The sequence below is a fragment of the Cydia pomonella genome, chromosome 15, assembly GCF_033807575.1.
Source record: "Cydia pomonella isolate Wapato2018A chromosome 15, ilCydPomo1, whole genome shotgun sequence".
Lineage (NCBI taxonomy): Eukaryota > Metazoa > Arthropoda > Insecta > Lepidoptera > Tortricidae > Cydia > Cydia pomonella.
The window spans coordinates 5,315,745-5,332,908 of record NC_084717.1 but is presented as its reverse complement, the minus strand read 5'-3'; the positions used below and the strand labels follow the sequence as shown (position 1 = coordinate 5,332,908).

Sequence of the window (17,164 nt, the reverse complement as noted above, 5' to 3'; positions counted from 1 at the left end):
TATATGGAGATTCTGTTCCTTGCCTCTACCGTTCATATTTGCTGTGATAATGACCCAACGAAGCTTTTAAGCTTATCGCGAGGTCTACAGCGCGAGTCATTAGTTAATAGTGGAGACAGAATAATAAAAACATGTGCTTCGAATTGTGCACTTGAATTTTGTGGTCAGATCTCTTTGAGCGCCTCGTATTGACATGATGTACCTGACAGCCTGGTCCTTATTCAGCTGCAGGTTGATAGTGAGTTTGGGCTTCTTCGGCTGCGTGAGGGGGCCGAGCCGAGAGAACGCGCTCTGCCGTTTCTGGTGCGACTGGAGGAGGTCCGGCGACTCTGAGCCTTCTCGGAGTTCTGAAAGTTAGTATAGATTTAAATTAGTATTTTCCAAATATTGTATACACGTTTTGGAGGTAGGAAATCTCAAATTCCCATGCTATGCGTCTCGGCGCCAAGGCACGGAACCGGTTTTAAAATTACGATTTTATACGACGAGCGACAAGACGGGCGACCGGCCTGGTAGTGTGCCGCGTAAACAAAGACACAAACATAGGTAGAAACCGGTTTTTATTGTTCTAAACCGGTTAATCTGACAAGAATTTTATGGAAATGTTCTCCTAAAAATCGGTTTCGAAAATAACGGTTTTACGAAGGAAACCGAAACTAAAAGGTTTTGCGCCAAGCACATGATAACGGTTTGGAAATTTAACCGGTTCCCAAGCCTTGCTCGCAGCACATTTTCATACCGAGAATCAGATTTTTAATCGTCTACCACTATAGAAAGTTAAAAGAAATTTGGGATTTTCCAGCAATGCATATTCACAGTTACATAAAAACGTCGTTACCTTATATTAAATACTAACAATTCCCTCACAAAAATAACGTCCAGTTTTTCATAGGTTTTGTCAAATTCAAGGGCCACTCCACACACTAGTGCGCTCTTGAGCGTTGTCGTCTAGTCAGCGTTACACGAAATGGCGTCGCAGTTGTGTTGGCGTTGCGTCGAGCAGCAGCCACAGAGTTGACTAGACGCTGACGCTCGGGAGACGCTAGTGTGGGATGGCCTAAGGGTTTCAAGAGTATTGCTCTCTGACCGTGGTAAATACGGTCGTTCTACGTGCTCCTGGTGTACAAATGTAACATTGGTGGGACTGACGTTTAGCGATAACTTCTCATAGATTAGACCTGTTGTGGAGATTCAATTAAGAGATAGATACGGAAGTTATTTAGCGTTATCAGCCATCTGAGCCTCTGAAGACACGTCAGTAATACAGAATACGGTCGTTCTATATCTCCTTGCTGCACAAATGGTAACAGTGGTGGAACAACGTTTGGCGACGTTGTTGTTGTTTTCTTAGATCTGTTGTAGAGATTCGGTTAAGAGTTGGTTAGTTAAGCGAGTTATTTACCTTCATCAGCTCTTTGAGCCTCTGAATACACGTCAGTAAAAAATATGGTCGTTCTATATCTTTCTGCTGTACAAATGGTAACATAGGCGTTTCAACGTTTACCGATAAGTTTTCTTAGATCTGTTGTGGAGATTCGGTTAAGGGTTAGGGGAGTTATTTACCTTCATAGCTCTCTGAGCCTCTGAGTACACGTCAGAAGGGGAATAAGGTCGTTCTATATCTTTCTGCTGTACAAATGGTAACCTTGGTGGAACAACGTTTGGCGATAAGTTTCCTTAGATCTGTTATGGAGATTCGGTCAAGAGTTAGTTAAGGGTTAAGGGAGTTATTTACCTTCATCAGCTCTCTGACTCTCTGAATACACATCGGTAGGCGAATACGGCCGTTCTACGTGCTCGTGCTGTGCATATGGTAACATTGGTGCACCAACGTTTGGCGACAAGTGATCGTGGATCTGTTGTGGAGGCTCGGGCGGTTGGCTCGGCAGGATCCAGCTCGGCAGGTCCACGTAGGTTGGTTGAGGATGGAAATTGGGGGCTGGAAAAAAACATTCTGTTATTTTATGTCTCACATGGAGACAGAAATTCAAAATTTATTCCGTAAGGCCTCAAAGGCTCTTTCAAAAGTCAATACAACATTTACAGTGACATCATATAGTGACATAAAAATACATAGCAACATTTAGAAACACAACAGCCAAAAACACAGGTAAACATAACACTGTAATAATTTTAGAATAAATATAACAGAGATGTATAGTCATTATGGTTAATAAAACATTAATTTTGGAGATGTAAACTGTTTCTTCTGATTCCAGGCTAGAAAATAAAAGTGTCGCCTACTTCAGCTATCAAACTCTAAGTAGGTACATTATTTTGTAATACTTACTTAGTTTACGCTTTTGAGTAGGTGTTTCGTTGTTATTAATTTATAGCTAATACGTAGGTACAATTTAAGAATACGTCTGCAGAAAACAAATTTTACATTGTTTGAATTTGTAAATTTTCAATTATTAGAACGAGTGTGTACAGCCGTCATAAAATAGGACCGATTTGTACCTATTAAACCGATTTTATGAACAATTGAGTGATTACAAGTTTTTTTTTTTTTGTCCAATCGACTTAAAAGCGTAGGTACTTAAGAAAACAAAGCAATTATTACCCGTATGTTGAACGCAAAACACGGTAGTACAAAGTCGTTGGAACTATCTTGAATGTCCAACGGATTATCGACTCTATCTCTATGCATAACAGATTAATGAATCTACTTCTAATCTAGTGTTCATAGAGAGTCTATAATCCGTTGGACCTTTAAGACAGTTCTAACGACTAATTACTACAGTGTTTTGGGGTTAATCTAACAATTGTTTTGTTTTCATAAGAACGCTGTTAATTCGATGTAACAAAAATAAAAATGAAACTCTATATTGGTATTTGACGACCGGTTTGGCCTAGTGGGTGGTGACCCTGCCTACGAAGCTGATGATCCCGGGTTCAAATCCTGGTAAGGGCATTTATTCGTGTGATGAGCATGGATATTTGTTCCTGAGTCATGGGTGTTTTCTATGTATTTAAGTATTTATAAATATTTATATATTATATATATCATTGTCTAAATACCCTCAACACAAGCCTTATCGAGCTTACTGTGGGACTTAGTCTATTTGTGTAAAATGTCCTATAATATTGATTTATATTTATATATATAGGGTATAGATGTGATGCAACTGGCTGTTAAGGGGCCCACTGATTACCAGTTCGCCGGACGATATCGGCCTGTCAGTTATTCGCAAAAGCTGACAATCGCGAATAACTGACAGGCCGATATCGTCCGGAGAACTGGTTATTAGCGGGCCTTTTAAGAGTGTGTGGAGAAGATTTGGAACACCTCGCCCGCTTAGCTACTTCTGCTACTGTACCTCCTGGGATCTGTAGAGGCGTAGGCGACATCTCTTGCAATCTTTGTTGTTCTTGGATTAAGAAAGATCGAGGTATACCTGGCGACGAAAAAAAAAAACATTAAAAAATATGTATAGTTCGTCTAACCTCCAAGTCCCAGACGCTTATGTTTTGAATTTGGAACTTTGTCTTATTTAATAAAAGAGAAATTTTTTTTTTTGAATTAAGCCTTTATAAGCCGGGATAACGCGAGGAAGATGGTGATGAGTACATATGAGATGCATATGAGAGACATTTACAATTAGAGGAATTTATTTTCGTTTTGACGAGCAGTTAATAGCACTATTTAAATAAAAATACTTGGTTTCTAGAAAAAAAGCGGCCAAGTGCGAGTCGGACTCGCCCATGAAGGGTTCCGTGCCATTTATGACGTATTAAAAAAACTACTTACTAGATCTCGTTCAAACCAATTTTCGGTGGAAGTTTGCATAGTAAGTTTTTTTTTTAGTTTTATCATTCTCTTATTCTAGAAAGTTACAGAGGGGGGGACACACACATTTTACCACTTTGGAAGTGTCTCTCGCACAAACTATTCAGTTTAGAAAAAAATGATATTAGAAACCTCAATATCATTTTTGAAGATCCCCAACACGTATGGGTTTGATGAAAAAAATCATTTTTTAGTTTCTTAAGTATGGGGAATCCCCAATTTTTTTTTTCTATTTTTGTGTGAAAATCTTAATGCGGTTCACAAAATACATCTACTTACCAAGTTTCAACAGTATAGTTCTTATAGTTTCGGAAAAAAGTGGCTGTGACATACGGACGGACAGACAGACAGACAGACATGACGAATCCATAAGGGTTCCGTTTTTTGCCATTTGGCTGCAAACCCTAAAAATAATGATATCAGTGTGCTTATAAGAGTTGAGGGGTTCCCTCAGTTCCTCATGAACTCCATCATCAGAAGTCGAGCTACCCACTGTATGTAACTAAGTACGCCGGGTGATCGACAGCTGAACAACCGACATAATGTCCGCCTGTTCCGGGCCGGGCGTCCCTACACTACAACTACGCCGTGTACAGCTACTGTTTGTAATTTATGTGGAATAAACAACTTACCTGCTGGCAGGCCATAAACTGTAAAAAAACAAGAAATTAATTCTACAGGAATAAAACAAATACATGACGGATAAGACAACTCTCGGTTACCACACACAGGCGTCCTAGTACTATTTTAGTATGGGAGTGCGTTCGTTTATTTCTTTATACATTTTTTTATTATATACAAAATTGTGTTTCTATGTGTACGTCGGCGGCCGATCGAGAAAACCGCCAGATCATGAATTTTCTAGGCATATCATGAAACGCCGCCATTTCATGATGAGCCTAAGATTTGCCCGGGAATATCGTGATGTGCGTTACAAATAATACAGCAGATCGATGAGAGCAATGTATTCGTCGTTAAGTGGTTGCATGACGATGACGTAAGCAGTGTTTCTGCGTGAAAAATATCGCGTCACAAAAACACAATTTTGTAAAAAAAAGTTATTAAGCTTCTGTACCGTTATTTGAAGCCTATTTAATATTTGAGAGTGCGATGCTGTTTGACAGATGACGTAGCGGTTCACTATAGGCTGACACCTACCCCCTTTGTACTTGTATTTCAAGTTTTAACCCCCTCCACCAGGCGCCCGTGGCCCGCGGCCGCGGAGCTCTTCATTGGCGTTCTGTTTGTCGGAACGTTCGGTTCACTGCAAAAAATTCTTAGAAATCCTTAGATTCTTAGAATTTTTTGTAAGTACTAATTAAAAGTATTGTTAACGGTTTTACCGTTCGATTGTTAATATTACTTCAATGATTTGATGGACAGCTTGTGTTCGTCAATGTGTTTAGCAAAGCTGACACCTCATCGATTCACATCGCGAGCGCAGCGAAGCTGTCGCGTAAGTAAGCGATTCTTATTTTATTTTGTTTACAGCGAATCGAATCATTTTAAGCACGGAGCAGGTCCTTGAAAAAGTGTAAATGTGAATGGCAGTTTATAGGCCACAGATTTATTGTCCTCCGAAAGGGAGGTTATAGCGGTTCCTATTACAGTATAGAACTGCCTAACTTAGGAATAACTAAAAAGACGCGCTCTGCGACGTCGTAGTTTATGCTAATCAACTTGTGATTTTGCATTAAGTAACCTTAGGGTAATTACAATAATAATGATCGTAAGATATATATGACCTGATATTTTCCGTGCATTTCCGGATTTTCTGGTACTGTGCTGCTGTGATACAAATTATTTTATTTTGCATTTAAATCGAAATATCACAATAAAGGCTGGATTTGGAAGTACCCCCAATTTTAGAATGCTTGCGAGCTGGGGATGCTGGCTACCAAATTAGGGGCCTATCCGCCTTAAAGTCGACGAAGCCCCGCTGTCGCGGGGCTTCTATTTCCGCTCTGAGGGACGAAAGGTAACTAACAAACCTACATCGAAAACCTCCTTTTCGATCTTTTTGTTTATATCCTTTGGAAAGTTTTTTCTTAATAATACCAATTTTGGATGCACAGTACCGTCAATATCTTTGTGAATTTTATTTTCAATTAAGGTATTTGTACGTAATAATAAATAGTGCAACTGCTAAAAGTGCCTTCTAGTTAAAGCAAGGGATTTAAAAGTGAAACTCTTGGATGTAAAACTGACATATCCCCATTCAGTTGTGTTATTTTGAATTTCGTTTAAGGAGTTTTATTATATTTATATACGTATAAAATTTTAGTTTTGACATGTATAACTGCATACAGGAGGGGCACTATTTACCCCTTTGCTATAACTATAACCCTTGTGAGAAAAGGAGGTTCGAAGTATCTTTTCATGACTTAAGAACGTAATTGAGACTGGGAGGTCGGGTGGTTACAGACCGCCGCTGCCTGCACAAGGCATAACACATATCCTGCTGCGTAAGCAGAGTTGAACAATATTGCATTATGTTAAATTAGCATACTGTAACCTTTCCTACCTGCGCAAGGTGTGGAGAAATTTACTACCATTGCGTAACTTATTGTACCTATACTACCGGTACCTATTATGGATATCCGCCATGGCCTACTACAATAACTATCCTGCTACTTAGCAGAAGGTTTATTAAAATATAAATATGTGCTGTTAAGCATACATACATAACGTACCTAATATTTCCCGCCTGCGTAAGGCGAGTGAATATTACTATTTAGCCAGCTGAAGACCTGCCGCCTGCGCAAGGTGTGCGATTTTCATTATCCTGCTACGCTAGCAGATGAAGCAAAATGGCTACTATAAGACCAGTATACTTAATACAATGAACATGGTTCCAAACGCCAAGACCTTTCCCGCCTGCGCAAGGCGTGTGAAAATGATTAGACACTGGGGCTAAAAGTCAGACATGGTTTTGATACTGTTATTAGATAAAAGTATATTAAGATCATACAACATGCCTGCGCAAGGCGTGCAACATCCATTTGCCTGCTGCGCAAGCGGGTATCAATTGGTTCAAGGTATCATTAATCAAATATTGGTACTACAAAGCAATTATGATACAAGTACGTACCTACTTAACATGTATCTATTTCTATAAGCCAAGATTTCAACTCCCATGTAAATCTCCGCCTAATTCACAATAATAATTCATAATCATTTATTTGCACATAAAAATCCTACGCAAGGCATTCGAGAAATAATTATTACTATCGTTTTGCTGCGAAAACACCCCCCACTAAACATGAGACTGGCCCAGGAAGACCAACCCTAAAAAGATAAAATAAGCCTTGACACACTCACTGCCAGCGACCCGCTAGGCGTATTCCCTTTTAGTAGGCGCTTTGCGAGACATACTGTTTTCTCGCGTTATCAACTTCGCTCGTAACGCGTAGCTCACGCTGGCACTGAATGTGTTAACTGGCTTTCCGGTGAGTAATATTAAAAATCACCATAAGTGGTTCATACTTCATACGTGGCCCATTCAGTCATGCTAATAATCTTGATAATCTAGAGTTCATGATACTGATCGTTGAATTAAAATTTTTAAATTTGTTTTGAATTGCCTTAATCAACCGGCCGCCCCGCCGCTACATAGTTCTAATGGTTTAAAGATATAAATATATTACCCTGGACTGGTTCAAGGTTCTTGGCCATTCATCATTTAATCCCATTTGGGTCAAACACAACAAAGGTTGGGAAAAATGTATCCCGCCCGTAGCAGCATAACAAGATTGCAGCAGCATAGCGTGGCTTGAACTCCGTTAACGTTGCGTTGTCTACAGGAAAGACGTGAAGGACTTAATAAAATGTCTATGACCCACAACTGGTATATAATCATAGCTCAATGCAACTCATCATCGCAGTCCAAATGAAAGAAAGCCATTTCGGTTATTAATCTCGTTAAAATATATGTCCTAGATGTCGGGACGACTTCTTGTTAATAGCCAAAAGTGCTTTTTTGGATAACGGATACAAACCCTTAAGGGTTGAGATACATACATTTACCTATTGGTTCGAATCTACTTTAAAAGACTGTGTGGTTATGATATTCAATATAAAACATTACAAATTTCCCGGATGGAATTAAGCAGGCGTACATAGGCTACGGAGACTGCTTACCATCAGGCGGGCCGTATGCTTGTTTGCCATCGACGTAGTAAAAAAGGCAAGCAACCTCGAAGGTTATTTCTATACCAATGTTCATTAATTGGTGTCCTATGAAATTATTCCCATAAGTATTCAGTTTTTGGCAACAATAATGTACAAGACAAAGTTCTGTATTGTATACTGTATGTTACAAAATATATATGTGAGAATCAGTGAGTTCACTGAGATAACATTAGAATTGCTTTATATCACCGTTGATACAATGTAAATGCTAGACAAGTCTGCGCCATTGGGCATGGGCATGCCACAGGTTGAATTACCTACTTAAGTATATATATAGTTCTCAAATCTCGTTTAAAGTAATGTAACATTAGTTTTTCTTCAAAAACATAAAAATAGGAAGGCTACTTAATGCCAAATGATTAAATACTGATTATTTTAACGAAGGTCTTTGACCTTACTATCTAACCCGTCAGTCAATAACATATCCTTGGTAAGATAAATAGTTATGTCCATACATCTCGCGCTTCCTTGAGCTTGCACCAGGTAGTACAAGTAGGTAATCCTGAAATAAGGTACGAGTATATTTGTGGACAAAGCTGGGACTACCAGTTAGAATGGCTATTACATATATGTGTTAAATTATGCGAATTGTAATTTATTCAAACACTTTAGCGAACGTAAATCTATCATCTACGCACAGGCCTAACCTTGGCTTATCAGGAACGCAGACATTGTAATATGTGAAATACCAGACGATACAAAGAACCAAGCGGGAGAGCACTCTCCTGGCAGTTTTCAAGATTAAATTGTAGCTCACTAACTGAAATTGACGAGCTTTTAGTGCCAATAATACAGATCTTGTTTAAGATTTTAATCAGTCACTTTATGTTTTTAATATGTATGAAACTAAAGACCAAGTAAGTATATTCAGGTGAAAGCCTTAAATATACCTATACATCTTGCATGATGGTACATAATTTCAACATGATACTCGTAATAATGATACCTCCAAGAGGAAAAATCCTAGTATTATTTTTGCTGTATTACAGGCATTGAATTGATAAAGGTCATGTTCTTACCATACTGGCCCTAATTATTGTACATGTAATAAAATAAAACCACATTATAGGCTGGTTAAAGTATGGGCTTAGGCCCAAAAATATTTTAGAATACTCTCTGGGGTAAGACTACCATCGTAGCGAATATCAAAGAAAAATTAAAATGGTTACAGCAAATAGGATTTGTTGTGTATTATATAATATAATATAATTCAGCCTATATACGTCCCACTGCTGGGCACAGGCCTCCTCTCATGTGCGAGAGGGCTCGGGCTATAGTCCCCACGCTAGCCCAATGCGGATTGGGGACTTGTTGTGTATTATGATTGAAAATTGGATATTCTACGAGCTTATTTACATTCTGAATGGCTATGCACTGTACACAACTACAACGGTGAGAGTGGTAACGGGTTGAACTCTTTTGGATGAGTAACATAAAGCTGTTAATAGCGCTACCAAATTAACCTACTATATCACTTACTGTCTATTTGTTATTTAAGAATGTTCAAAAGCGGGAAAATAAGGACAGCTTATGTTAATCCATGAATTAATTGTCTGAGAGCTTGATTACTTCTACAATATAATAGACAATATTGCATGTTGTGATAAGTGCACTTTTCATATGATTTACTTTGCCCTTAAGACTGTAGGATTTTTGGAAAACAAACAAGCGAAGCTCTGAAAAATGTATATAAAAATCGTTTTTGTGAGCCTATAAGTTAAATTGTATCCTGCCTCATAAGTAAATACCAATATTTGGTAACCATATCTGGGTAAAAGACACTTTAAAGTGTCAATAATCAAGTTTATTTTCTTTTTGGCAAGGTAATATAAGGTCAAATATGAGTCAGTTTGTTAGAATGTGGACCTTGAAATCAATTGAAAGTATTGAAACACATATAATGATCGCAATGTTATTGTTGGATGGATAAAATAAAAAGTATAATTATGTTTTCATAATTTATTTTAATAAACATACAGTTTTCCATATTTATAGGTCCTATCTATAAATAACATTGTAAAGTAAAATATGTCACTGCACACTTTAAGCCTTTTCACATTCATCCATGTACCCGGATTGTTAAGTACACTTGTACTTGTTGTCTCCACCATTTTCACATATCAGTATAAATTAATCACATTGGCGTTTTCTGACCACCAGGCGATCACAGACACGTCTCAAATATTAAATAGGCTTCAAATAACGGTACAGAAGCTTAATAGCAGCGTTTTACCTTACAATAAAACGCTTATTAAGCGAAATACCTTATTTGAAGCCTATATTTTTAAATTCGCCTGTGGCTACAACACTCAGTTGCAATAAACCAAATCACTTATATAATGCCCGTCGAGGGTATTTTTAACTCACTGCGTTTTCTCCTACCATGCAGGTTGCAATAAGCAACATCTATAGTCTATACATACAAGTCAACTGGTATGTCTCTTCATATTGAAAACGAAATAATAAATAATATCAAATGCAATCCTTTTTCGAATGTGGTATATTGCAACTTCGTTTTATTTATATTTTGAGACCCAATGAAGAGCTCCGCGGCCGCGGGCCACGGGCGCCTGGTGGAGGGGGTTAAAACTTGAAATACAAGTACAAAGGGGGTAGGTGTCAGCCTATAGTGAACCGCTACGTCATCTGTCAAACAGCATCGCACTCTCAAATATTAAATAGGCTTCAAATAAGGTATTTCGCTTAATAAGCGTTTTATTGTAAGGTAAAACGCTGCTATTTATGGGAATGGCATATCTTATGAAAGTTATGAACTTAAATTTTCGTTTGACAATTTTATTGCAAGGATTTACATGGTTTGATTCAACCAATAAGAATATGTTTATGTTTAACTAGGTAAATTAAATATTTTCCCAAATTATTATCAATTATTTTTATTTCCTACAGCTTTGGACATGCCTAATTAATCGTCGCCAGGAAAATCGTTATCGTTTGACGATTTTCGTAGCCAAAGGCCAACTTAAATTCATTTGTTTATCAGAGATGTTTTTTTTATTTGTTTATTGCAGTCATGTACAATTGTTCTAAATTTGAATATAATTGACAACAGAGGGGCTCCTGTAGATTACAAAAAAATAAATTTTATATATTTTTTACGAATTTTTGTATTCATAATCTCTAAAAATAGTTAAAACGGAAATTGACGTCACCCAGCTCCTTCAGTTCTGCCACTACAAGCAAAAAAATGACTTCCGATTGGGTTGACATTGTCATTGTCATTGAAAACGGGATGAAAATGAAAACCATCGTTTGACTTGAGTTTTGACGTTTGTGACACTTGTTAATTTTTTGATTTTATTTTTAACGTTTGAGGTTATTGTCACTCGCACTGTTGTCTATGCTCAAACGTAAATTAATTCAACGTTTTTTCCAGTGTATGAAACAGACCCGTGACGTCACGATTCTGACAAATGACGTGTGTTACATACGCCCTTTTGTTTCAAGTAACAATATAAATAGATTTTATGACCAAAATATAGGACTTAAGCAAAATAAAAAAAATACGGGTACCTTAAATTAGTGCGTTCTTTCGATGTAGACAATAAAAAGTAGCACTTAAAAATATGAAATGTTTTAAACTATCGGTTATCGATAAAGTAAAGTTAAAATTACGGTGCACCTACAGATACATTCGTTTATCGTTTCTAAATATTTAATAAGGTATTTGACTACTAATCAATTACTTTATTATATATTTAGAAAATATAAACTTTTGCCACTATGGAATTTATATGAAATATCAGTTATCACGGTCAACTTACCTACTCTTTATAGTTCTATACAATTTGTACAATAGAAATTGTGTCTAAAAATAACTTCTGTCTACGTTTTTCTATGAATATTATGGCGCTTTATTTCATGCATGGTGTATAATAATTTATTTTAAATACATTCAACATCCCTATAGGGAGATTTATGATATAGATTTAGACAAAATATTTTAAATTATAAAGTGAAATAGATGTCATATAAATAAGAAAATATACTCGAGAAATTTCACCCATACCGCCGTGACTCAGGTATTCTAGTGGATAGTGGTCTTGCGTATGCATGAGCCGCTGGTTCTATACCAGCCTTAAGCACTGGAGGCCTTGTCCACTTTTTATTTCGTGTATGCCATATATTTAAAAATAAAAATAAAATAAAAATATTTAAGTTTATAATCAAACTATTTGTGTAGGAATCGTACCTGCGATCGGATGTGGAGCAACAGGATTCTTTTCTTGTGGCAAAAATGATTTCGGTATACCTGGAGAAAATTTTAGATTACTGAGCGTCGTCTTTAAAAAAACAACTTTGTCTACACACCTATCATAAATTCTCTATGATGCCTTCAAAATCCATAAATAACAGCCAACATTACGATAAACTGTTTTGTTACAACAAATTTATTATCTGTGAAAATGTTGTGATTGCTTCATTATTATATCAAAATCGATTTAGTAATGACATTCAAATTTCGAACATCTGAAAAAAAAACGATTTGATTTGACCTCTATTCTAATATCAGTCGAGATGACGTTTAATTCGAAATGAAATGTCAATTGCATACAATTTTGATATATCTCTTATGTTAGTGGATATAAACGCAATCGGCCCCGTTATCTAGTTTGTCTATGTGTAAAAAAAACTACGGATGCGTGACGTGCCTGAAAAAGTTTTCATTTACCGCCATTTGCGTACAGTTTATTTTTTAATTAGTTTGTAAATATAAAATTAATTATTTTTGTTAAACTATAGCAAAAGTTACGTGTAAAATGAGCGATAAAGATATTTCGCATACGCTAACTCCGCGAGTTCCGCCAGAGAGCAACGATGCCCTAATATCCGCTGTAATATGAGTTTAGTGAATATATCATAAAAAGGTTATAATATGTGTGTAGATAAAATAGTGTACGTAACTGTACATAATTAGGCATTAAAACACTCGTGTAGACCTTTTAAGAAACTCACTTCGTTCGTTTCTTAAACCCTCACTCGTGTATTTTGAGGCCTTTAATTATTTAACAGTCACATAAACTACTGTGTTACTTATTGTGTTACTGTTAAGGTGGCGAATCAAATAAATTAATATAAAATCATGTATAATTTTGAAGTACCTGTTATATCTGCTTTTTAACACATTCATAGCTGAGCTACGGTCGTAGCGCCACGTCGTAGCCGATAACATGGGTTTCCCGGTATGAAGCGAATATGCTTCGTAGAGGCAAAGATGAAGTACTGTCCATTAGGAAATAGTATGGAACGCTCGTTAGTTTCTTGCGTAGAAAATGTATGACGTATTGGCGTAGTAGGTACTTTAAAGTAAAAAAAACAGACTATAGTGTAATATGATAGGTAAGTAACATGATCTCGTTTTCTTGTGTTTAAGAATAAAAGAGTTTTTTTTTATTAAATTGAAAACATTGTACCTATTAATAATATTACCCTGTACGTCGCATAATGTAGGTATTATCAACTTACCCTTCGGATAGTTTTCATAGGCTGAAACAAAATTAATAATTTTATTTATAAAACATTATACTATTACGGTGACCATATCAAATAAATGGATTATCTTAACAAAGATCTGGATATAGCATAAGTACATGTTTTGTAGCTCGATCGACGCTCCGATTAGCTTGTAGGGGAGAAAAGTTCTACTTTGATCCCTCTAAGCAGGGAAGAAAAAGATATTTTCCGAATAGTTGGTGTGAAAAAATATTGTAGAACATTCGGTAATTTAACCGAATAATTCGGCAGAATTCGAACATTGAAAAACTTGCCGAATATACCGAACAATTATCGATTACCGAATATTCGGCCCATCTCAGTTAACCCTTTAAACGCCACGCCTATCGTCCGCGGCGCGTCATCGTCCACCTTGTTGGGATGCATGAAGGTTGATATTGGGCTGTAGCCGCGCATCAGTTGACGTATTTGGCGTTCAAAGGGTTAAGAATGTTGCTGTTTAGTACCTACCCAGGTTGGCCAGATGAATATTACTGTGCGTAGTAGGTTGGGGCAGGGTGTAACCCGCGTTCGCGTTCCGCACTCGCACGTCTATTGGCTTCAGAGCTGAAATATCAATAAAATTTATAAATACCAAAAAGTAATTTTGCATTTTTAATTACAAAATTATTAAGTGGAGCAGAGGTGGCCTAACGGTAAGAGCGTGCGACTTGCAATCCGGAAGTCACGGGTTCAAACCTCGGCTCGTTCCAATCAGTTTTTCGGAACTTATGTACGAAATATCATTTGATATATAACGGTCGCTTTTCGGCGGAGGAAAACATCGTGAGGACACTGGACTAATCCCCAATAAGGCCCAGTTTGCCCTCTGGGTTGGACCCAGTTTGCCCTCTCAGATGGCAGTCGCTTTCGTAAACACTAGTGCCTACGCCATTTCTTGGGATTAGTTGCCAAGTGGACTCTAGGCTGAAGAAGATGAAAAAAATATTAAGTCCTCCACTATTGTAAAACAGGCATTATAATTATTATTTACTTTAATGAGACTTAATCGCTTACACTTGAGTTTTTTTTTTTACTTTAATCTTAAAACTTAAGATGAAAGGGGACGACGTCACGTGACCGCCGTAGGCCCCATTTTCCTCTGCTCACAGGCCGGAGCGTTTGGATTTGGAGTACTTTCCGTAATTCCGATGTCAATGGAGTCTGAAATGGAGCTCTGATCTGATGATATAGTCGGGAGCAACCAAAGGAACTCCTCGATGGAAAACCCAAAGACATTTAGTTTTGGTTCGTTAGGAAGGTCTCGAGAAGTGATATACATGCTAATGTGAGAAATACAGTCAGCAATTTAATTGTGTCATTATAGTAAATTGTGTCCCAAGGGAGCAAAGCTACATATTTACGACGAGGGCGTACATTGAAACCTGACCGTAGTGAGGGATTCAAGTGTTAACGCTAAAGGTAAAAATAAAATTTTGCTAGCATGTGACACATACCGCTTTTCGCATCAGACATCACCTATGAGAAAATTATTATTTCAAAATATTACGTAATAAACAAAAACAGAAAGAAAAGTGCCACTTTGATCATTGCTAGCAGGGAACAAAAAACTTTTTTCCAAATAGGTGCTGTAAAAAATATTTTTTTTTGACAGTAACTTGTAGAAATTCTGAACAAGGAAACCTACGTATCTCTGATGACTTCTGAGTTGTTGTTTTTAGTTCGATTTTCGGAGTGACTGCTGGTTTCTGTTGTGTGGCCGTTACTGTTTGCTGGCTGATTGAGGGAATCTGCGTTCGAAGGTTGGTATTTGGTCCTGAAACAAAAAAGTGAGGTTAAAAACCCACAGATTATTATGGAACCGTGCGGTTCGGGTTCTAGCCCGCGGTACAGCGCACCTCGATCAGTAAAGGTGCAGTCGGTGCTCCTAGACGAAGATCCCCAAAAATTGGATCGAAACATGTCTAGCGTTTATTCGACTTAAATTCGCCGATGGTCCCGGGTTCAAATCCTGGTTAGGGCATTTATTCGTGTGATGAGCATGGATATTTGTTCCTGAGTCATGGGTGTTTTCTATGTATTTAAGTATTTATATACTTATTATATATATATCGTTGTCTAAGTACCCTCAACATAAGCCTTATTGAGCTTACTGTGGGACTTAGTCAATTTGTGTAATAATGTCCAATATAAAAAAAAAGCTGCGCGCAGTACAGTTGAGTCGCTCGCGGGACAATACATGTGGGATCATTTTTCAGTTCTAAATAGCAAACAAAATTTGAAATAGAGGTGGATTGTCAAAGCAAACTTTGTAGAGTCTGTGCGGAAAGAGAAGAGTCGTGGAATGTATGGGGCCCAATACATTCCACGACCCTTCTCTTTCCGAACAGACTCTAGCCACAGTAAATTTACTGCCATCTTTAGACATATGATTAAAACTTTTAGAACGCCATTTGACTTTGATCCTTATCCTTTCACTGATATGTGTTAATTTGTTTAATATCAAAAAGTGGCGCCATTTAATAGATCTAAGGCGGCATCGTTTCGAAGATAAGATTATCATTTATTTGATAAAACATGAGTTGATAAGCTGTTAGTATACAAATTCAGTTCTTTACATGTTCGGCTGGAATTTCAGCATTCAAATATTAATCACAAAAATAAATTACAAATATAAAAGAAGCCGTACTGAAAAATATTGGGAAAAAAAATGACAATGTGTGTCAATGTCAAATTACTACCGAACTATAACCGAACGAATATACGAACGATGTTATGTTATGTTAAAATAAAAAGTCTTATATATAAAATAAATCGTTTAATCAAAAAGTGTTATACACAATCTAGTTGCGCAAATGAAAGACGGACATCTCATAAAACTTAAATTAGTCTTATCAAGTGTTGATCAGAATGTATTGAAAATGAGATTACATTTATCATACATCATGCTATTGTAGAATCATTTAGCAGCATCCGGGCTAGCACATGATTGGAGCGACTGTATCTCGCAGCGAGATAAGACTACCCGTCCCTCTTTGATTAACATAGTTAGAAAAAGACGGGTAGTCTATGTCGCTGGGCCAATCATGTGCTAGGCCTACAGAACATACAAATAAAAAGGCGAAGTTTCCAAAATCGTCATTACACGATCTTATTTTTAAAAGAATAAGTGTGTAAATAATATTGAACACTTCGCCCGCTTAGCAAATTTTGCTGCTGCGGACTTTATGTATCATTTCATTTACATTCCAGCAAAATGTTTTCAACACAAGTATCATTGAGAGCTTAACTTACTTATTATGTAAAATCACAGAAAAACCATTATGATCATATCATAAATCATTTTGAGATCTTTTTACGATAGCTTATGACTTTAATTCTAGTAACAAAGTCTTAAATAACTCTAAATAAAATAAACTTTAAAAATATAGCAGCGCCATCTGGTATCTTATAATATAACCAAATAACCGTCGTTTCACAAGAACATACCTTTTTCAGAAGAACATTCAGTCTTGTGTCTAACACAAACATACAAACAGCCTCTCGATCTAAACGCATATACCATCTATGTTCCATCTTACCGCTATATAGACAGACCAAGTTAACTTTGCATGACATTCGCAATAATAAAGTGAGGGAAATGACATCATTAATGTCAACTTTCTATGAAAATATGACTTCATAATGACTCTCTCTCACTTTGTCGTGTTC

The 17,164-nt window shown here is 36.9% G+C and overlaps 1 protein-coding gene across 5 annotated transcripts in view; it reads right to left on the bottom strand.

Annotated features, from left to right (window-relative positions):
* The window catches only part of LOC133525601 (uncharacterized), a 55,518-nt gene that overhangs the window by 25,397 nt on the left and 12,957 nt on the right, over positions 1–17,164 (bottom strand). For 4 of the 5 annotated variants that reach the window (XM_061861910.1, XM_061861913.1, XM_061861912.1 and 1 more), the window contains 8 exons: positions 15,141–15,269; positions 13,964–14,059; positions 13,466–13,486; positions 12,192–12,251; positions 4,423–4,440; positions 3,321–3,398; positions 1,736–1,939; positions 203–347 (listed from right to left, as the gene is read on the bottom strand). In XM_061861910.1, the coding sequence (XP_061717894.1) occupies positions 203–347; positions 1,736–1,939; positions 3,321–3,398; positions 4,423–4,440; positions 12,192–12,251; positions 13,466–13,486; positions 13,964–14,059; positions 15,141–15,269 (751 nt within the window). The remainder of the gene's footprint in view (positions 1–202; positions 348–1,735; positions 1,940–3,320; positions 3,399–4,422; positions 4,441–12,191; positions 12,252–13,465; positions 13,487–13,963; positions 14,060–15,140; positions 15,270–17,164) is intronic. The other variant, XM_061861911.1, reaches the window with a different exon arrangement.